The sequence below is a fragment of the Eschrichtius robustus genome, chromosome X (assembly GCF_028021215.1).
Source record: "Eschrichtius robustus isolate mEscRob2 chromosome X, mEscRob2.pri, whole genome shotgun sequence".
In the NCBI taxonomy this organism is placed as follows: Eukaryota; Metazoa; Chordata; class Mammalia; order Artiodactyla; family Eschrichtiidae; genus Eschrichtius; species Eschrichtius robustus.
Genome location: NC_090845.1, coordinates 11,534,496 through 11,557,706, shown reverse-complemented (window position 1 = coordinate 11,557,706; position 23,211 = coordinate 11,534,496). Strand labels below are relative to the sequence as shown.

General features: G+C 43.6%; 1 protein-coding gene across 7 annotated transcripts in view; it reads right to left on the bottom strand.

The window, feature by feature from the left end:
• Window positions 1-2,006: 2,006 nt before the first annotated feature.
• The window catches only part of OFD1 (OFD1 centriole and centriolar satellite protein), an 82,108-nt gene continuing 60,903 nt past the window's right edge, over window positions 2,007-23,211 (bottom strand). For 4 of the 7 annotated variants that reach the window (XR_011072218.1, XR_011072213.1, XR_011072217.1 and 1 more), the window contains 10 exons: window positions 22,846-22,913; window positions 12,028-12,157; window positions 11,484-11,556; window positions 6,674-6,810; window positions 5,155-5,224; window positions 4,712-4,857; window positions 4,353-4,428; window positions 3,156-3,367; window positions 2,547-2,692; window positions 2,007-2,159 (listed from right to left, as the gene is read on the bottom strand). Coding sequence is in view for 1 of the 7 variants with exons in the window: in XM_068532578.1 (XP_068388679.1) it covers window positions 22,508-22,550; window positions 22,846-22,913 (111 nt within the window). In the remaining 6 variants the exon portion in view is untranslated. Of the gene's footprint in view, window positions 2,160-2,546; window positions 2,693-3,155; window positions 3,368-4,352; window positions 4,429-4,711; window positions 4,858-5,154; window positions 5,225-6,673; window positions 6,811-11,483; window positions 11,557-12,027; window positions 12,158-22,411; window positions 22,551-22,845; window positions 22,914-23,211 lie in introns of those variants that run through there. The other 3 variants (XR_011072214.1, XR_011072215.1, XM_068532578.1) reach the window with 3 other exon arrangements.

The window sequence follows — 23,211 nt, the reverse complement described above, 5'->3', positions numbered from 1 at the left end:
TAAGGGAAGTCAGGGCTGGAGGGAGAGGTGGGAAAGGGGCGCTTATGGAGTTTGATTTGGGGCGCGTTGAAGTGGAGCTCGTAAAGCGCCTAGGGGCCGAGCAGGGGGCTGGCGTTTGAGCAAGTGGTCAGATGCGACGCAAACAGCTGGGGAGTTGCGAGAGACGCGCTCACACGGAGGCAGAACGCCCAGGCTGGCTGAGAAGGCACGGAAGGAAGGAAGGAGTTGGATAGGCACCCTCGCTGCGGGGCCGCGGCTCCCGGGGGGGGGGGGGGGCACCGACCAAGCTCTCTGCTGTCGCGAGGTACGGACGCAGAGCCTGTCTTCAAAGCCACGGAGCGCCCAGTGTTCCTAAAAGTCCTCCTTAAGGGAGGCACAGAGAGTGTAGTTACGTCTTTGTGCCCGGATGGGAGCCCCGGTATGAAGGGGCCGGGACGCCGTGCATACTGAGGTTAAGGCTGGACGCGTCCCTGGCAGCTGCTCCTGGCAGGCCCGAGGCCCGCTGCTGCCGGGCGCCGCCCCTGCTGCTTCTCTGTCCGGGCCCTCAGGTCCCGCGGGCGGCAGCAGAGCTGGGTGCCCAGGGCCGGGGGGCCCCGGGAGGGCGGCTCCGGCGTGGAGGAGGAGGAGGACCCAGCCTGAGCAGAGCAGCCCGGAGAAGAGGGGCTGCGGGCCTGGCTGGCAGGGGAGGCTGGAGCCCAGAGGAGCGAAAGGATGCTGCTGGGAGAGCAGACCGGGGGCCAGAGCAGGAGAGGCCTCGGCTGCCGCGCTGGGCATGAAATCCAAAGACAGGCGGGCTGTGACGGGACCGTGCACAGGGCAGAGCGGGGGAGGAGAGGTGAGCACGAGGGGATCGAGCGCGAGGCTCGTGGCTCGTGGTGAGAGAGAGAGAGCGGAGAAGGGGGGACAGAGGCGAAGCCCGCGGGCGAGGCGGGCTCCGGGGTTTGCTGTTCGGGGGTTGAGTGCGCGAGGAGGGGGCGAGCCGAGAGGAGGCCGCACGGCGTTGGGGGCGCCGCGTGGGGTGCGCGTTCTGAAAATATCAGACCACGGCGTTCTTGAAACAACAGCCTTTTCAAAGCTCTCTGAAAAGCGCTAGTCCGAGCAGGTCAGGAGAGAAAGGAAAGCAAGACGATCCTGTTCTGGTGAAATCGCCCACGGCAGCACGCGGGCCAGCACGAGGCAGCCCCTTCCCGCAGCCAGTGCTGCTGTGGATCTTAAGCTGAGAGAAAGAACACAAAACAGAACAGAACTAGAGGGAAATGGGCATTTTATCAGGGCCACTGTGCACTAAGCTTGGGTTCACGGCTAGTGTAAACGTAGTAAAGGTGCAAGCATCTAATGCTTTTTAGTAATTTCACAGGCTCATGAAACTAGCCACGTTCCTTTGGAGAAAGAAAGGGCTTCCTGTAGCAATGGCCGTTCTCCGGCCCCTCCTCTCTACGTAAAAGAAAGGGGAAGTTGGGAAGCTGGTACGGAGTCATCAAATTCAGTGGCCCGTGAAAGCCTCCGGCCACTGTCCCCTGGTAAGCGCAGCACTGGTGTTTAGGAGGAGGCCCCGTCACCTTGGACGAGGGAGATCCTCTCGTGGCCACTCATGTCCTTGCTAAAAGAGGGACCCGCAAAGTTCCCAAGACTTCCTTTGTCACTGCCGTGGTCCAGGTGGCGCTCTGACCGCGTCCCACAGGTTCGGTATCGGCTGGGAAATGCGTCGTCATTCCTCCCCGGGGGGAGGTGCTTTGCCCTGGTCGGTGACGACTCTTTCTCCTTTTTCGGCCTAGTTCGTCTTCCTCACCTATGTGCTGGGAGTGGGCCTGGCTGGGCGTGTTTTGGTTTCTCTGCGGTGCCCGTGTTTATGTTCTACAACATATGGTCAACCTGTGAGGTCATCCAAGTCCCCCCAGACCAACGGGGACAGCCGGGGTGGAGCAGATCTGCGTGGACATCCGGCAATACGGTAGGTACTTCCTTTTCATCTCCTCGAGTCACTGGTCAGCCTCTCTGTGGCGTGTGTCTGTCTGGGCCTTAATTATTACACGGGCGTCTGAGCATCCAGCTGGGTCTCAGCCATGCTCTTGGAAGAGTTTATTATACTCTTTTTTTCCCCCCTCAGCGTGCTCCATTTTCTGGACTGTGGGAAGAAACATCCGTTAGGCTCTTAGTTCCTAAAAAGGGTCATTCGAAATTGCTGTTACATTTGCTAGCTCAGTGTACAGTAAAAGAAACTTTTTATAATGCAGTTCAATCAAAAAGATGATGTGTGGATACCCATTCTAAAAAGAGTATATATATTTTTTCCTTCAACTTCTTTTCGGTTTTGTACCATCCAGAATATTGTATGCACTACTCTATACTCCAGCTACTCTGCACATTCACCTCTTTAAAATAAATCAGGTCTTTTAAAAAAAGACCGTTACTGCTTTAATATTGGAAAACAAAACATAAAATCCCAGGTGTATTTTACAAGTCATCAGAAGGTACTCCGTCAAAGCCAGCTGTTGGGAAAAAACCTGTTCTGTTCACACATATATTCTAATGAGTGGGCTCCTTACCCTCGGCAGCTAAGGTCGGTTCGTTTTGAGAGGCCACAGAAGGGGCCAGGGCGCCTCCTGTCCCGACTTCCCCGTGGAGGGAGAAAGGCAGTTTCAGGGGTGCTTCTGGCCAGGGTGGTCGGAAAGCCTGTTCTTGGCGGAAACAACTAGGAGGAAAAGAAGAGTTTTCATTGATCAGAATTGAAGAGGGAAATCACTGTTCTTTCGGAGCTTTTCTGCTGCTTCTTTTGCCTCTCTGGCTTCTCCTCAGCATCTTACCTGGACCCTTGACCCATAACATGAAACTCACCTAAAACTGCCCATGGACTAATCTCTTCTGACTGATGATAGAGCCAAAGGCTCACCCACACTGTTCTTTAGGATGGACTGAAGACAGAGACTAAACTATTTGTAAGTGAATTATCTAGATGCATGTATCGTTTTCCCCTTCTTAAATATTCACTACAGATGTTTGTTTGTTTGTGTGGTCATCAGTAATCATTTTCTAAAATTTTCTGTATTTGAAACCCGTGGTTTGTTTCCCATTCTCTGAAGCAAAAAGACTTACTGTCGGTCCATAGCAAAGATGGAAAGAATAAGGAGTGTATTTTTAAAATCCTCCTTCCTTACCTCCTGGGAGAAGGCGAACTTGACCCGTGTCATATTTATTAAGCACACACCTAGGCATGCACGGCAGAAAGGGCAGCCGCCGAACGGACGAGGTGCCTGCAGACGTGAGCTGGGTACAGTGAGAGACACCACGGGCCGCGCTCTCTGTGCGGAAGGACAGTGGTTTTCCCGAGTTCCAATTGGAGCTTCAGTCCAGAGGCATTTCCGAGATACTTGTAAAACACAACAAAAATGACTAGAAAAAAGCAGAGACATTCATACAGCATGGAAACCCAAACCCCTCTAGAACATAATTACTCTGTCGAATTGCTGTGAACCTTTCTGAGCACAGCCTCCCCGTTTCAGAGCGGACCTTGGGCAGACCACCAACATAGCGCTTGAAGGGGTAAGGCCGCAGACCATGAAATTCAGGGGGAGGTGTGTTTGTCTGGCTGCAGGAGGAGGAAATGGCCTGTGAGGGGGGGGGGGGGGCTGTCCTGCAGCTGGGTGAACTAGAGTTCAGGACTCTCAGCTCAACTAACCAAAGCAGCATTCGTAGGGAAAAAAATTGAGTTGTCTAATTAATTCCCTCATGGACTAGGTAGCTGACTTTGCTCCTGCCCTGTTGTCCAAATAGGACTTTTTTATTCCCCAGAGCTTGTTCTACAGGGAGCAGGTACATCGGTTGTTGAAGAACGTGGCCGGTCATTGTGTTGTAACTGCCACTGAAAGAGGCGGGCCCGCTGAGAGCAGGGGCGCTGGACTCGGTACTAATCCCTAAGCTTCTGTTGGGATTCGCTTCCCAGGTATCATCCCTTGGAATGCCTTCCCAGGAAGAATGTGTGGCTCGGCCCTGGAGAACATCTGCAACACCAGTGAGGTAAGCCCCGCCCCCTGCACGGGCTCCTACATGCCCGCGGGGCAGCAGAGGCGGAGCGAAGGGCTTCTCCCAGGGACAGAGAGCGGGCGCTCTGCCTCCATTCTTGACCTCGAAAGTGGCCCTGGCCCAGGCCGCTGAGCGAGGAGCCTGCGCCAGCAGAGCGCGCTCTCTCTCTCGCTCTCTCTCGCTCTCGCTCTCTCTCTCGCTCTCTCTCTCTCTCTCGCTCTCTCTCTCTCTCTCTCGCTCTCGCTCTCTCTCTCTCTCTCGCTCTCGGCAATAATTCGAGAGTGACCCCAGCCCTGCAGAGCTGAACATACATGCAGACTCCTCTCTCTCACCTTCAGATAGCTTTTCAAAGGAGGACACCTGTCACAGAACCAAGGCAAGTTGTCATAGTAGAAGACGGCCCTGCATCTGTAATACAAGCAAATTTTTATACATTGGCACTTGGGCTCACGTTTCCAGACGGACTTGCTGCTATTTCTTGTTCATCCTTAATTGGCAATAAGTCCTGGCACACTAGGGTTTAAACTCTCTCTGCCCTAGCATAGTCTTTAGGCAGTGGTTTATAGCTGTTTGTTTGTTTGTTTATAAAAGCAAAGTCTCCCACGCACGCGTGGAAGCTTGCATATATTCAAGAGAATCCTGACGTGCTTTTGCAAGCCGCGAGCGACCGAGCTCAGCGGGGCCCGCCTACCTGGCTGCTCGGCGTGTCTATCCAGGATCGGGCTGCAGGCACGCTGGGGCCCAGCCCCCAGCTACTCCGATGTAACTGGTCCGGGGGGGGGGTGGGGGGGGGGGGGTCCAGCCTGGGCCGCAGGTGATTCCAGCAGGTGCCCAGCCCTAGAGGAGAAAGAGGGAGCTGCGCCCGGACCGGTGGAGGCCATTTCCTTCCACATAAAATGCTAACGTTGGGGCCCTGTTCTTTCCTAGTTCTACGTGTCCTATCACCTGTTCATCGTGGCCTGTGCCGGAGCTGGCGCCACCGTCATTGCCTTGGTGAGTACAGGCCCCAGGACGGGCCTAGTGCAGCCCCCCCCCCCACCCCCGCTTCCCTGCAGTCACTATAGTAACAGATTTGCCTTCCAGCCAACAAGCCTGGGACTCGACCTCGGTTCAGTTTCCCCTGCGTAAACTTACCCCACGTCTAGATTGCAGGAAGTACGAGGTGGTGGCCTTGGCATCCATGGTAGGTGATGCAATTTGGAGTCTGTGGGAAGAACCCGTTTGCTTCTGTTTAGAGACATCTTACTGAGTGTATATTGCCGATTCATGAACAGCACTGAAACGCAAACCTGAATGAAGTTTTAACACACGTGTTTTCTCCGTAAGGCCCCTCGCAGCCTTCCTGCGCTTAGGGACACTAGCCAGCCCTTCGGCACGCCGGTGAGGGAACGTGTAAAGAGCGAAGTCACAGAAATGCAAACTACATGGCACCAAATAGATTCTGAAAAGGACGCTTGTTGACAGCCTGAGAGTTGCCCCAAGAAGGCAGAGTGGTGCCTTAGGGTGCCTCAGCTTCTCCCCCACTCTGCATGTCCGAATGGCCGTGGCAGTGCCATGAGTGAGTCCCGACCTGGGAGTTAGTTAGTTACAGAGAAGTTACAGCACGAAGGCAAACCCACAAATAGGGAGGCTGCAGCCACACAGGTGTTCGCGTGCGCGTGCGTGCGCGTGCGTGCGTGTGTAACAAACACTTGAGAGGGCTGGGCTTGTGGTGTCAAGAAATCTAAGACTCGTAGAGAGGAGGGGAAATCTCACGTGCTCGGAACTGAGTCCTTCCCAGTTTTTCCAACCTTGACGTCATCCCTCCCCATTCCAATCCGGGAAAGAACCACCTGCTCCGTCACAGGGGTGGGGGTGACCTGTGCTCTTCGCTGAGCAACAGGCAGGCAGAGCTGCTGAGTGGGCAGTGTGGGAAAGAACGAGGGGAAACGGGGCTCTTACCCTCATCTTTCTCACGCTGCTCACCCAGCTCTCTCTCTTAGTTATTTTTTAAATACGTCCAGTCTTTTTCATAAACATATTGAGGGGCGAGCAGAGGACTGACTGACTGACTTACACGTGAAATGCCAAATATGAACTTCCGTGTGTGCCAGCTATGAAAAAATCTTCTCGTGCGATTATAAATGGGGAAAAGAGAAACACGCCGTAGGCTCTGAGCTGGCGCTCATCCCACCCGAGTTTAGAAGCGTCGGGGCGCCGGCCCTCATTGCCTGTATCTTACTGTCCTGTTCTGTTCTGTTCTCTTCCACCAGCTGATCTACATGATGGCTACTACATATAACTATGCGGTTTTGAAGTTTAAGAGTCGGGAAGATTGCTGCACTAAGTTCTAAATTGCATACGGCCAGTAACGAGCTTGTAGAGAGCTATACTTGGTAGCATGAAGTATCACTGACCCCCAGACTAAAGCAGAGCGCCTAGGTGTCTGCAGTTTTGTTATAGTAATTTGTAAATCGCTTTAGTCAACTCATTGTGCATGGTAGATTAGTGAAATGACTTGACTTACCGTACATGAACTACAAAATGAGGAGATCTGGCTATTTCCACCTTTTGGAAAGGATTCAGTTATGTACTGACATGGGGGAGCAGCCACTGAAAAACTGAACTGAGAGAGACTACCGCTCAAAGTTTAAGTATTACAACTTCGGAATACCTGCATTTTCCGTTATTTTTGCTTGCTTGCTTGCTTGCTTGCTTGTTTGTTTGCTAACCAATTTCAGTGATGAAAACAAGCGCTGAAGATGAAATGGAGGAGAACCGTTTTTCATCTGGAGTTGATCTTGTCAGACTCTGGAAAATATTTTACAAATAGAGTCTAAGTTTGATTACAACAGTATTTTAAATTTGATTACAACAGTTCCCTTACGATTACAGGGCTCACTTACCAAATCAATGCCCCTCAAATAAGCCGACGCAAACTTGAAGAAAAAGAGCCCATTTGTTATCTCTGAAAAGAGGATTTATATGTAGTTTCATTCTCACACACCGCCATCATTCCTTTCAGAGCCCCCAGAATTGACTGATAACCTCAGAGTGCTGGGTTTGGGTGAGTAGTAACTGATTCCTCATAGCCACTTCTCAAACTGCACGTAAGATTTTAATGGGGAGAGGAATTGTGCTTGGATCGGAAAGTCGTCTCAAATATGTCGAGAAGGAAATAATATAAGGAACTTGAGATGCAGGTGTTGCAGGAAAGATGAGGAAAATAAGCGGGCAAGAAAGAAGTGTCTGCCACCTCAGCTGTCAAGAATGGTACTAAAGATTCTGACGTTCTGTGACATGAAATCATGGCAGTTACAAAGTGAAAACTGTAGTTTCACCACCAAAAATGTGTTACCACGGAGACTGCATGCTTTGCTTATAGTTCTTCGTTTTTACATGTTACATATGTAGTTTTATATTATTTACTCAAAATAAACATTGTTCACACTTTCAGGCCTTTGGGGGAATTATTTTTATCCACAGATAGCTAGCTAGGAAAGCAAGATCTTTGCACAACACTGATTCTAAAATAACCACACAGCGTGTTTCTGAATTTCTGCCTTAAAGTTCCCCCTCAAAATGGGTAAAAAGCACCCTGTCGTATTTCACTTTTGCCTTTTCTTAACAGTAACGTTGGCCATTTTTTCCAAGTTCATTATGTGTGTGTGTGTGTGTGTGTGTGTGTGTACTTACTAACTTTCCTTCAGCCTCTTTCTTACTATGAAGCGTCTTAGCAGAGCATGCGCTCAGCCTCCGATGCCTCTGATATAGCAGGAGGAGTATTAATACGGAATAACCGCCTCTCCCTTTTTCCAGTACAGAGCGTCTAATCTACCTCGCAGCTCGCTTTGCCTTCTCCCATGCTCACTAGCCATCATGCTCACCCTTCTTTTCCAGATCCACTTCCTCATGATACTGTCTTCTAACTGGGCTTACTTAAAGGATGCAAGCAAAATGCAGGCTTACCAGGATATCAAAGCAAAGGAAGAACAGGAACTGCAAGATATCCAGTCTCGGTCAAAAGAACAACTCAATTCTTACACATAAATGTTTGCCAGAGGGTCTCAGCCGACGAATGTGCAGCTCTGACCAATCATCAGACAGACAGCTGCTCTGCAGTACAGAGGTGTACCCCACCAACCAAACTCGTGTAGAAGTCCAAACAAAAACACTTCACTGTCTGTCTCAAGCTGCTGGGATGTATTTCTAGGAAAGCCTTCCCGTAGGTAAATCTTTTTCTTTAGAACAGATATTGGAGGTTTCATGGGAGCCATTTTAAAAGGCAACACTTCGACAAAATGAGCGTTCATCCGTTTGAAAATCTGTGGCACGTTCACGATCCCACCAAGCCAGACAGGGGTATGATGTATTCTCACAGCCTATCTATCTATCTATCTATCTATCTATCTATCTTGATCGGGACCATGCCATACCAGCATCAGGGGGTGTGACCACAGAGTCACTTAGGCCATCCGTTCTCAGATCAGTGTATCTAAAATAGGAGGTAAAGTGGAATTGACGTGAAGTTCCATTTCTGACTGACAGACAGCTGACATTTATGAAGCTGGGGCTCAAAGATAAAGTGATTCTTACAACTGACCTTTTTTTTAAAGAAATAACTAGCTGACCTCCCCGCCCGCAGGACGTATTAATTTCCTGGTCCAATCAGAAATCTTGTTTTTCCCAAGAATGTTAAAATGAGCCCATTATAATAATTCTGCTACACCGACCATGGAAGAACTTTCCAGAATCAATTTTTTAATAGATGTCATTTTAATAAAGTGACCCGGTTGTCGTCACTCTTCTCGAGAAACGTCAGCTCTGCCTTAATGAGTGAGTATTTATTTGCTTTAAATTTCTAAGAACTTACACCAGGCAACCCCCAATCCTTCATAGAAGTTTGTTCCACAAATGTTCTTCTTAATGGAGAAGTGTTACCTTATTAAAATGACCACCACTCAAAACCGTCTTCACATGGTCTGAATAGTGAGTTTACACAGTTTCATACCAACTATCTAAAACCGAATTACCAACAGGCCGCAGACCTCCTACTTTTATAGACTTGAATACTGAAGTAATTTCAATTAGGGTTGGTATTTATTTCACTTTTTCTTATCTAAATCTTAGTTTCCTGGGGTAACTAAATCTTAGTTTCCTGGGATAATAAAAGTTCAATGCTCAGCAAAAAACACAACACCCAAAAAACCCCACAACAACAACAACAACAACAACCACCACCACCACCACCACCACCCAACTGCTTGAGTTTTTAAAGCCATCTTCGAAAGAAGCTTGCCTTTTAAATCATTGTGCTTCAGAACATTAAGTGACTATAGGTATCGAGTATTAGTGATGGTAAACTTTGTGGTGTTCTTTATGAAATGATACATCTAACTGTTGGGTGCATCAGTGCTTTTTAAAGGGGGCTGCATAATATAGGGTTAACTATGTATATTCTTGTTAAGAATTAACTTGTGGTTTGGCTGTTGCCTGGATTTTAAAACATACCCATGTGCAGAAATGTGTTAAAATGAAAGGAAGCATACCTTTATCAATCAGATGCTATTAAAATTGAACATCAAGGATAATAGTTCATTTGCATTCTTTTTGTTGGTGGTGGTAATGCCTAAAAAATGCCTATTGGGATCTTAACTTTTTTTTTTTTCTTTTTTATTGGGAGACATTCTCTCTCTTCTGTGTAGAACAGCTGTTCCAGAATAGCTTGGTGTCTTGTTTTCCTGTTGCATGACAGACTTTTAAATATTCTTTCCAGCAGTGGAGGTGCTGTTTTGAGTGAGTCCAGTGTTCTAGAAGAGGCAGTGTCTAAAGCCTAATTTTACTTTTCTAATTCTGGTAGCCGTTAGCAGGAATTTTTGAAAGTTTTGTTTAAGTAGTCTAATATTTTTTATGTAAAGAGCATTAAATTTTGCTATGTATAAATTTTTGTAACCTAACAAACAGTGAATCAATATTTTCTATCAGTGCCAAGGGCTTCCTGTAGTTCTATTCAAGTGTTACAATAAATATTTGTAGATAATAGTCAGTACTTGCGTATGCTTATTTTAAAGATCGATTTAGGTGGCAATAGCTGTGGATGTATTAAGAGAAATGAAATAAAAATTATAGCTTCAGTCACTTGCCTTTTTACCATACATAAATATACTGTCCTCGGTATGGTGTCATTTTTAAACAGCGTGCGTAATCAAGATTCCACATTCGTAATGGAGATCAAGTTTCTAACTGCTACATGTTTCACTTCTGACGGAAACCTCTTTTAAAGCAAGAGCAATTGGAGAACCCACCGTAACCCACTGGGCTGTTATTTTACATTCGGCGCCACGAACACACACTTTCTAGTATATAATTTTTCTGACTAGCGTCCTACTTGGTTATGGGATTAACACAAAGCTTTAAGTAAGTTTGGGGAAAGCGGAAACAATGAGGACCCTTCATAAAGGTCCATGTCCCATTGGCTGTTTTGCAAACCCAAGATACAGACATCTACTCAACAGCAGGGTCCTCCTGTGTACAGCACAGGGAACTATACTCACTATTTTGTAATAACCTGTAAGGGGAAAGAGTCTGAAGAAGAGTACATATACATAGATATGTATAACTACATCAATCTGCTGTACACCTGAAACACAGCACTGTAGATCAACTGTACTTACTTCTTCAATTAAAAAACTCTACTGAGAGAACAACTATTTGGATCAAACAGCCATTCGCTAAAGCAACAGAGCCAAATTTCTTACTTAGTATTTCATTTGATCATCTCTTTACTTACTTACCTGTCAGCATGATTATACATTTGGACTTTTTACAGCTGACCTTTCTTAGTAACCACCGGCTTTTGTCACTACTGACACACTGACGTTGCTAACTGAGGCGCTGCCTCCGGCTCATCGCCCTCCATTCACGCTCAGCAGGAGAACCATCAGGAGCCCAAGCAGTACGCTGTTGGGCGCACTGCTTAATACCTTCTGTTTACGGGGCACTGCGTGCAGTTATGAAGTTACAGAAGATCACATGCACTATCTTAATTACTGACAGCAATCCGGCCACAAAATATAGCAACCCCCAGAGGGTGAAGTAGAGACTTTTCCATTTCTCTAGTTATGCCTTGTGCAACTTGATGTTTAAGAAACGAAAGTCAAGTCAGAATTAACATAGGAGAGACCTACTCATGTAAACACCAACAAGCAAAAATACTTTAAGTTCGTTAGAAAGTGACGACCGAAGTTTCCACAATAACAGTTTTGAAGAAAATCCTTTTAGGGCTTTCTAGTACTATTATAGTCCTAATCCAGGCAAACCTCAGACGCTCTGGGTTCAGTTCCAGACCACTGCAATACAGCGACTGTCACAGAGTAACATGAATTTTTTGGCTTCCCAGTGCAGATAAAAGTGAGGTTTACACTATACTGTGTAGTCTAGTAGCGTGTGCAGTAACATCATGTCTCAAAAAACGATATACATACCTTAGTTAAGAGAGACTTCATTGCCGAAAATGCTATCCATCATCTGAGACTTCAGCGAGTGGTAATCTTTTTGCTAGTGGAGGGTTTGAAATATTGTTAGACTTACCAAAAATGTGACACAAAAACACAATGTGAGCAAATGCCCGCTGGAAACTTAGCACCAATAGATTTGCTCGACACAGGGTTGCCACAGACCTTCAATTTGTAAAAATCATAGTATCTGTGACACGCAATAAAGCAAAGCACAGTAAAATGAGGCCTGCCTGTATTAAGATTTAAAAGAGGCGATCCGCTTTGTTATTACTTGTCGTTTCCTAAATGGTGTCAGCTCTTGCCAGCTAGTGCTAATTTATTCCTGGGAGTTTGTGAAAAATTACAGATTTAAGGTAAGTTTTCAAAATGCGTATTAGGATGAGTAAAACTACAGAAGGTTTTAAGGAAAGAAAAATACAAATAGAGGTCAGTCAGGTTTGGCAAAGAACATTCTTTGTCTAAACTGCCCCTCAATCTTCCTGTTTTGATATCTAAACTTTATCGTACCTACCCGGGGAAGACTTAAACAAACTCCGTTCAGGGGGTCTCGCAGAGGCAGGAGCAGGCAGCCTGCAGGGGAGTGGCTCACATTTCAAAAGCTGCATTCACAGGCATCCGAGATGATACAGCCATCTGAAATGCTACATAAAGAGATGACTTACTTTTCTTTAAACAGACTCTAACCTCATATGGAGTGTTAAGATGACTACTTAGGCTTATATGTGGAATCTAACAACAAAGGGTACCAATGAACTTATTTACAAAACAGAAGTAGAGTCACAGAGATTGGTAACTGTAAGTTTGTCTTCTAAGGGGAAAGGTTGGGGGGAGGGATAAATTAGGAGCTTGGGATTAACATATACACACTACTATACATAAAATAGGTAACTGATAAGGACCTACTGTATAGCACAGGGAACTCTACGCAATACTCTGTAATGGCCTATATGGGAAAAGAATCTAAAAGAAAAAAAACCAGTGGATATATGTATATGTATAACTGATTCACTGTGCTGTATACCTGAAACTAACAACATTGTAAATCAACTATGCTCCAATAAAAATTAAAAAAAAAAAAAATACTACTACTCAGAATTTAAGTTGACTGACAGAAAAACAAAATGAAGCTACCAAACCCCAAGCTAGAAAACTGAAAGAATACAATAAATTATTTAGACAAGGGCTTTGAAAATATAAGCTGGGGGGAAAAGTGAGTAATACTAGAAAGTGTTAAAAAGTTATCTGAGAAGGGCTTCCCTGGTGGCACAGTGGTTAAGGATCCGCCTGCCAATGCAGGGGACACACGTTTGAGCCCTGGTCCGGGAAGATCCCACATGCCGCGGAGCAACTAAGCCCGTGCGCCACAACTACTGAGCCTGCGCTCTAGAGCCCGTGAGCCACAACTACCGAAGCCCGCGCACCTAGAGCCCGTGCTCCACAACAGGAGAAGCCACCGCAATGAGAAGCCCACAGACCACAAAGAAGAGTAGCCCCCGCTCGCCACAACTCGAGAAAGCCTGCCGGCAGCAACGAAGACCCAATGCAGCCAAAAATAAATACATTAAAAAAAAAAAAAAAAAGTTATCTGAGGGTTTAGGTCTAAGACAGTGACCTAGGAGGCTGCTGAACTCCCCCCTCCTCCCATGGACACACCGAATATACCACCACACACAGAGCAAGTTTTTCTGAAAGAAAGAAAACACAAACCAGCTGAGCTACCCTTACACATCTAGCAAACAAGAAAATACCCACATCAAAACAGGCAGGAGAGGCTCAGACATACTCTCACCATAAACCCTAACTCTGGCACACCACCATACACTCAGGTGGGCACCCCCAACTGCAAAGTTCTCCCTGAAGAGCAAAGGGTTCGGACCCCACATCTAGCACCCCAGCACCCCAACTTTTAAGACTTCCGCCTAAGAAATGCCCCACCCCCCGCCAAACACCTAGTTTTGGGACTTGCGTCCAAGAAACCCACAAGACTATAACAGAGTTCTTAGCCAGCTCTAGAGGACTCACCAACTCCTAGTCTTTCCCTAAAAAGGGTCTATTTGCAGGTATTAAAAGCTGTTGCCTGACAGCCAGGCTTATTTAGCACACATCTAGAGGCTGGCTGCCATCCTCCCCAGAGACCAAGAAATCCACTGGATACCTCCTCCACCTACTCCCTCTAGCCTGCTCCAAATCACCAGTATCTCCCAGGAAGGAGCTGGTACACACATCTGTGCTCCAGCTTCAGCAGCTGCCGCCCGAGGGACAGATACCCAGATTGTCTGGCTCTGATGCCCAATAGGGCTTGCATTCACAAGTCCTACGGGACTGTAGCAAACAAAGCAACACTTCTGAACAGGCACAGGAGCACCCCCTACAGCTATACGCCCCGGCCAAGTGCAGACGGAGCAGGCAAAAACCCCTGTCTCTCCCAGATTACGCCAGGAAAGGGCCTAACTACACGCTTCCCCAGCTGCCATCTGAGGGTTCAGCTTCCAATCAACCTGCATCTAGGTGCTGACTGTGATCCTCCCCACTGGGACACTGACCAGTCTTAACACACCCTCAACTACCAAGAAGCACCAAGAACAAAGAAGGCAGCTTGGATTATTACAAAGGTTTGAGATGCAACCAAAAGCTTGGGCTGGGCTGATCAACAAAGTTCATCTCCTGCATGAGACCACTCTGTCAAGCCTGGGAGAGGTGGCTGTTTTATCTAATGCACAGACAGTCAAGGAAAATGAAGAAACAATGGACTATATTCCAAACAAAAGATCAAGATAAAACTCCAGAAATAGACCTTAATGAAATGGAAATAAGTGACTTACCTGAGAGTTCAAAGTAACAGTCATACAGATGCTCACCAAGGTCGGGAGAACAGTGCATGAACAAACTGAGAATTTCAACAAATACCTAAAAGCACCAAACACACCACATAGCTGAAGAATACAATTACTGAAAAATTCAACAGAGGGCTTCAACAGCAGACTAGATTAAACCAAAGGATAAGCAAACTTGGAGACAGGTCACTGGCATTTATCCAGTCAGAGGAGCAAATAGAAAAAAGAATGAAAAAGAATGAAGATAACTTAAGGGACTTACAGGACACCATCAAGTGAGCCGATTATACACATTACAGAGGTCAATGACGGAGATGAGAGAGGGGCAGGAAGTTTATTGAAAGAAATAATGGCTGAAAACTTCCCTAACATGGGGAAAGAAACATCCAGATCCGCAAAGTCCAGAGAGTTCAAAAAAAGATGAATCCAAAGAGACACACACAGAGACACATTAATTTTGAATTGTCAAAAGCTAAAGACAAGACAAGAATCTGAAAAACAGCAAGAGAAAAACAACTTGTTACATATAAGGGAATACTCATACGACTATCAGCAGCAACTGTGCAGGCCAGAAGAGAATGAAATGACATATTCAAACTGCTCAAAGAGAAAAATTTCCAATCAAGGATACTATACCCAGCAAAGCTGTGCTTCACAACTGAAAGAGAGAGAGTTTTCCAGACAAGCAAAGGCTGAAGGGAGTTCATCACCACCAGAGCAGTCTTACAAGAAATGTTAAAGGAAGTTCTTCAAGCTAAAATGAAAAGATGCTAATTAGTGATGGGAAAACATATCAAAGTATTGATATAAAACTCACTGGTAAAGGTAAATATATAGTTAAATTCAAAATACTCTGATGTTGTTATAGTGGTGGGTAAATCACTTGTAACTCTAGCATTAAGGTTAAAAGACAAAAGGGTTGAAAATAACTATATAATAATTTGTTGATGGATACATGATGTAAGAAAGATATAAATTCTGACATCAAAAACAAAATGGAGGGAGTGTATAAATGTAGAGCTTTTGCATATGTTCACAATTAAGTTATCAGCTTAAAATAGACTGTTATAAATATGTTTTAGGTAATTCCCAGGGTAACCACAAAGCAAAAACCTATAACAGATACACAAAATAAATCTAAGCATAACACTACAGAACATCATCAAATCACAAAGGAAGAAAACAAGAGAGGAAAAAACAAAGGGATTACAAAACAATCAGAAAACAATAAAATGGCAAAAGTAAGTCCATACCTATCCATAATTACTTTAAAAGTAAACAGACTCAGTTCTCAGATTAAAAAACACAGAGTGAAATGAATCACTTTTCTGTACACTTGAAACTAACACAACATTGTAAATTAACTCTACTTCAATGAAAAAAAAAAAAAAAAAAAGACACTGGCTGAATGGATAAAAAAAAAAAACCATGACCCACAAATATGCTGCCCAAAAGAGACTCACTTTAGCTTTAAGGACAAACCAGATTGAAAGTAAAGGGAAGAGACAACCAGCAGTTGAGTGAGCAGGACGCATTGGGATGGCAGGGCGGATGCTCGTGGCCGGACCCGATCCTCACGGTGCACGTTTCTCCACTCAGGGCCGCAGACTGTGGACTGGCGCCCTGGAAATATTTTTTTCCAATGTCCCTTGGCAGGGTCTGACTGCCAGGGAGGGGGCAGATTCCTCCCTCCCCAACATGCGTCCTGGCCCATGCTTGGCTGGTTCCGGGGACTGGAATTCGTTTCCAAGTTTCACCGTAGGCCAGCCTCAGCCAGTGCAAGCACATTGAGAAATTTTCGCCATCATCTTCAGTCAATATCACACCCTTTGTGCATGCATGAAGAAAGTTTCCCTTTCCTCCCCTCGCTGCCGCCACAACAAAGGAACATCCATAAATGAGACCAAAAAAAAAAAAAATGCAGTAATACTTAAAAATTTTTTTTTAAAAGTGAAGGGAGGTAGGGACTTCCCTGGTGGTCCAGTGGTTAAGACTCCATGCTCTCAATGCAGGGGGCCTGGGTTCGATCCCTGGTCAGGGAACTAGATCCGATATGCTGCAACTAAAGATCCTGCATGCCACAACAAAGATCCCGCACACAGCAATGAAGATCCCGTGTGCCACAACTAAGACCCGGCGCAGCCAAATAAATAAATATTAAAAAAAAAAATAAAAAAGTGAAGGGAGGGAAAAAAATATTCCATGCAAATAGAAGCCAAAGGAAAGCAGAGGTAGCTATACTTTTATTGGACAAAGTAGACTTTAAGCCAAAGACTGTAACAACAGACAAAGAAGGTCATCATGTAATGATATAGAGGTCAGTTCACCAAAAGAATATAACATTTGTAAATATTTATGTACCCAACGTAAGCGCACCTAAATATATAAAGCAAATATCAACAGATTAGGGAGTTCCCTGGTGGTCCAATGGTTAGGACGTGGTGCTTCCACTGCTGAAGGCCCAGGTTCCATACCTGGTTGGGGTCCTAAGATCCCATAAGCCGCATGGTGCAGCCAAAAAACATGTATTATATATATATTAACTACATACATACATATACACACACACACACACACACACACACACACACACACACACATATATATACACACACACACACACAGACCTGAAGGGAGAATTGGATCGCAACACAATAACAATAGGGGGCTTCAATACCCCACTTTCAACAATGGATACATAATCCAGACAGAAAGTCAGTAAGGAAACACTGGATGAAATAACATGTTGGACCAAATGGACTTAATAGACATTTAGAGAACATTCCATCCAACAGGAGCAAAATACACATTCTTCTCAAGCATACGTGAAATAGTCTCTAGAACAGATCATATGTTAGGCCACAACACAAGTCTTAACCAATTTAAGAGGACTGAAATCATATAGCAAGCATCTTTTCCAACTACGATGGTATGACACGAAAAATGGATTATGAGAAGAAAACTGGAAAATTCAAAAATACATGAAAATTAAACAACATGCTCCTGAACAACATATGGATTGAAAAATAAAGCAAGAGAAATCAAAAAGCTTCTTGAGACAAATGAAAATGGAAACACAATACACCAAAACTTATGGGATGCAGCAAAAGCAATTCTAGTAGGGCAGAGTTCAGAGCAATAAACGTCTACATTAAGAAACGAGAAAGATGTCAAATACCCAACCTAACTTTACACCTCAAGGAACTAGAAAAAGAACTAAGCCCAAAGTTAGCAAAAGGAAGAAAATAAAGATCAGAGTGCAAATAAATGAAATAGAAACTAAAAAGACAATAGAAAAGACCAATGAAACTAAGAACTGGTTTTTAAAAACAAAACCGACAAGCCAAAAAAAAGAGAGGACTCAGAATTATAAATGAAAGAGGAGACATTACAACTGACACCACACAAATACACAGGATCATAAGAGATGGCAGTGAACAATTAAATGCCAACAGACTGGACAACCTAGCAGAAATGGATAAATTCCTAGAAACATACAACCCTCCAAGACTGAATCATGAAGAAATAGAAAATTTGGAGATACCAATTACTAGTAAGGAGACTGAATCAGTAATCAGAAATCTCCCAACAAAAAAAAGATCAGACGGATTCACTGGTGAATTCTACTAAACATTTAAAGAGTTAACTCCAATTCTTCTCAAATTCCTCTAAAAAATGGAAGAGGAGGGAACACTTCCAAACTCATTTTATAAGTCTAGCATTAACCCAAGACACAAATCAGACAAAGACACTGTAAGAAAATTACAGGTCAATACGTTTGATGAACATAGATGCAAAAATCCTCAACAAAACATTAGCAAACAGAATTCAAGAGGACTTTAAAAAGATCACACACCATGATCAAATGAGATTTAGTCTAGGGATGCAAGGATGGTTCAAAATGGGCAGGTCAATCAATGCAAAACACTACCTTAACAAAATGAAGGATAAAAATAACACGACTGTCACATTAGATGACACAATTCCACATCCTTTCATGATAAAAAAAACTCTCGACAAACTGAGTATAGAGGGAATGTGCCACAACATAATAAAAGCTACATATGACAGACAAGCCCACAGGTACCATCATTCTCAACAGTGAGAAGCTGAAAGCTGTTCCTCTGAGATCAGGAACAAGATAAGGATGTGTACTCTTCGCCACTTTATTCAACATAGTACTTGAAGACCTAGCCAGAGCAATTAGGCAATGAATATTAACAATGAACTATCAGAAAGAGAAATTAAGTGAACATACCATTTACAATTACATCAAAAAGAGTAAAACAAGCTCATGCAGCTCAATATTAAACAACCCAATCCAAAAATGGGCAGAAGACCTAAATAGACATTTCTCCAAAGAAGACATACAGATGGCCAAGAGGCACATGAAAAGATGCCCAACATCACTAATTATTAGAGAAATGCAAATCAAAACTACAATGAGGTATCACCTCACACCGGTCAGAATGGGCATCATCAGAAAATCTACAAACAACAAATGCTGGAGAGGGTGTGGAGAAAAGGGAACCCTCTTGCACTGTTGGTGGGAATGTAAATTGATACAGCCACTATGGAGAACAGTATGGAGGTTCCTGAAAAAACTAAAAATAGAATTACCATATGACCCAGCAATCCCACTACTGGGCATATACCCAGAGAAAACCATAATTCAAAAAGACACATGCACCCCAATGTTCACTGCAGCACTATTTACAATAGCCAGGTCATGGAACTAACCTAAATGCCCATCGAAAGATGAATGGATTAAGAGGATGTGGTACATACATACAATGGAATATTACTCAGCCATAAAAAGGAACAAAATTGAGTCATTAGTTGAGACGTAGATGGATCTAAAGACTGTCATACAGAGTGAAGTAAGTCGGAAAGAGAAAAACAAATATCGTATATTAACACATGTCTGTGGAAACTAGAAAAATGGTACAGATGAACCGGTTTGCAAGGCAGAAATAGAGACAAAGATGTAGAGAACAAACGTATGGACCCAAGGGGGGAAAGTGGGGGGGAGGGGGGGGTTGGTGGTGGTGGGATGAATTAGGAGATTGGGATTGACACATATACACTAATATGTATAAAATAGATAACTAATAAGAACCTGCTGTATAATAAATAAATTTAAAAAAAAGACTAAAACACTTAGAAATAAACTTAACCAAGGAGATCAAAGATCTGTACACTGCAAACTATAAGACACTGATGAAAGAAACCGAAGACAATATAAATAAATGGAAAGATATTCCATGCTCATGGATTGGAAGAATATTGTTAAAGTGTCCATTCTCCCCAGAGCAATCTACAGATTTAATGCAACCCCTATGAAAATTCGAAAGGCATTTTCCACAGAAATAGAAAAAACAATGCTATACTTAGTAATTGTAAATTACACCACAAAATAAAATAAAACCCCATATAGGTAAAGCAATTTTAAGAAAAAACACAGTTGGAAGCATCATTCTTCCTGACCTCAAGCTATACAACAAAGCTATAGTCATCAAAACAGTATGCTATTGGCATAAAAACAGACATATAGATCAATGGAACAGAATACAGAGCCCAGAAATAAACCCATGTATATATGGTCAACTGATTTCTAACAAAGGAGCCAAGACTATATAAGAGGGAAAAAATAGCCTCATCAATAAGTGGTGTTGGGAAAATTGTATAGGTGAGTGCAAAAGAATGAAACCTGACCCCTATCTTACACCATACACAAAAGTCAACTCCAAACGGATTAAAGACTTGAACATAAGACCTGAAACCATAAAATCCCTAGAGGAAAACATAGGGGGTAAACATTGGTCTTGATGATGATTTTCTTTATTTTTGCTTTTTGTATCTAATCAAACAAGTGAGACTACATTAATTAAAAAGCTTCTGCACAGCAAATAATCAGCCAAATGAAAAGGTAATTTACAGAATGGGAGAAAATATTTGCAAACCATGTTTCTGATAAAGGGATAATATCCCAAATATATAAAGAACTCATACAACTCAATAGCAAAAAACAAACAAACAAGCCATTCAACTAAAAAATGGGCAGAGGAACTAAATGGACAATTTCTCCAGAGACAACGTACGAGTGGCTAACAGGTACACGAAAAGGTGCTCAACCTAACTAATCATCAGGGCAATGCAAATCCAAACCACAATGAGATGTCACCTTATACGTGTTTAAATAGCTATCATCAAAAAGATAAGCGATAACAAGTGTTGAGGATGTGGAAAAAAGGGGATCCTTGTGCACCGCTGGTGGGAATGTAAATTGGTACAGCCACTATGAAAACACTACGGAGTTACCTCAAAAAATTTAAAATGGAACTACCATATGATCTAGCAACTCCACTTCCGGGTAAAGGAAATGAAAACACGATCTTGAAGAGATATCTGCATTGCTATGTTCATTGCAGCATTATTCACAACAGCCAAGATAGGAAACGACCTGAGCATCCATCAAAGGATGAATGAATAAAGAAAATGTGGTATACATACCCACAATGGAATATTATTCAGCCATGAGACAAAAGGAAATTCTGCCATTTGCACCAACATGGCTGGACCTTGAGGGCATTATGTTAAGTGACACAAGGTAGACAAAGACAAGTTCTGTATGATCTCATACGTGGAATCTAAAAGAGCTGAACTCGTAGAAACAGACAAAAATGGTGGTTACCAAGGGCTGGGGGTGGGGAAGAGGAGATGTTGGTCTAAGAGCAAAAACTTGCAGTTGGAAGATGAGTAAGTTCAGGGGATCTAATGTACAGCAGGGTGATTATAGTTCATACTGTATCATATGCTTGAAAGTTGCTGAGAGTAGATCTTAAATGTTGTCACCAAGTGGTAATTATGTGGCATGATGCAGGTGTTAATGCTATGGTGTTTATCAGTTTGCAATATAAGTATATCGAATCAACATGTTCCATACCTTAAACTCACACAATGTTATACGTCCATTATATCTCAAAGCTGGAAGGAAAAAAAAAAAGTTATCTGAGGTGCTGTTGAAAGGGAAGATGCCAAGTTCTTGGTGGCAATGAGGCTCAGTGTACGACGGGCTAAGTGTAATACTGAACGATGCCTGGACAACTTATTTCTTCACACTATTTTCAAAGGTATACTTAAATGAAAAATTCCTTAGAAGCCTAAGGAATAATAAACACCCCCAAATCTCCTTCACGCTTTGTTATGGAACTTAAGGGCCAAACAAGTTTCGCCGGCAACAACAACTGAGCCCAGTCTGTATACGTAAAGAGAAAGGAATCCTCTAGGGTTTTACTGGGCCGACAGACCAGACCAACCCTGCCTGTGCTAGATGCTGGGTGACCACCGGTTAGCACTGAAAGTCTCACGTCCTGGAAAACCCCTAAGGCCAGGCACCCTCAGAGGAGTTCTGTGTGCACTTTTTGGTGACTATACTGGCAGTGTCATTAAAGAACTTTTCCGAGACGCTCCCACGTGCAAGCAAGACGCTGGGCTGAGAGCTGCACGCGTACAAAGATGAAGGGGAAAGCGAGCAAATGAGTCCCCTCTTCCCTTTGTGGAAGTTATGCTGGTGTTGCATTTGAGTGCAGTTTCCTAGATTTGGGCGATGTGTAGTTTCTAAAGATCATTCTGGAGAGGGACATCCGATGGGTGACCCACTGAAAGTCCTGGGATGTCTTCCAGAGGAAGGAACACAGCTGAAACTTCCAAAATGCAGGCCTAGAACTTGACCAATAAGGTAAGTTTTCAAGTAGACATAACCTAAGACAAAAATGGAAAAAAAAACATAGCAGCTCATTTCAGTGTAATGAAGGGCCTAAGAATGAGACATGCTGAAGAGGTGTCCCTGTTTTTTTTTTTTTTTGAATGTATTTTATTTTTTATACAGCAGGGTCCTATTAGTTATCTATTTTATACATATTAGTGTATATATGTCAATCCCAATCTCCCAATTCATCCCACCCCCACCCCCCCAGAGATGTCACTTAACTTAGCTTATTTTTCATTTATACACTACAGTACCAAATAGAATTATGAAAAAAAAATCACACTGGATCACACATGATTTTTTATTGAGAATTTTGTCTTATCACAGAGGAATCATAGGCCTTTAGTTACGATATCTGAGTAAGAAGCTGCGCAGCAAAAACACGGTTACCAAGTGTCATCTGGTTCCTCGTGAGAAAAGCCTGTCAAACTAAATTAGGGAAAGACAAAAAATTTAAAAATTTGTTAAATTCTTGTTAAGTTTATTCAGGGATCTCTGTCATGCTCTCCTTCCCTGTGGGGTTTCTGCCCTTGCTTATGATCTGCATCAGTAGCGATTTCACAGGTTACAAAATGCAACAGATTTTTTTTTTTTTTTGAAGTCAGTCATTTTGACTGATTCAGTTTCTTAAAGGCAGACTCAAATATCTGAACCTTTCCCTGGCTGACAAAAGCAGCAATAGGATAATGGTTTGCACAAGAACACAACGTAGGGGACGCCATACCTTTCATCTTTGTCACTAGATGGCAGTGTGTCCACGTGTGAGCCCTCTATGACCACCTTTTTTGAACTCTGACACAAAGGAGCGGGGAGAAGAATTTTGCAAATTAGATGTGGATTCATTTTATTAAACACTTTATGATTTCTCTAAGAACTATTTTTGAAATATATACGTAATTTAAGAGTCTAAAAAAGCAGTGACTTTTAAACATGACAGTTAGCAAGCACATCAGAATAAACTACCTGGAAGGCATTCTCAACACCCATAGTACTTCAGACTTACATAAAATACTACTATCTTAGGACTAATGCATTCAGTATTCGTTCATAGGGCTTTCATTACATTTATTTCTTGTTCTTAAAATAATAA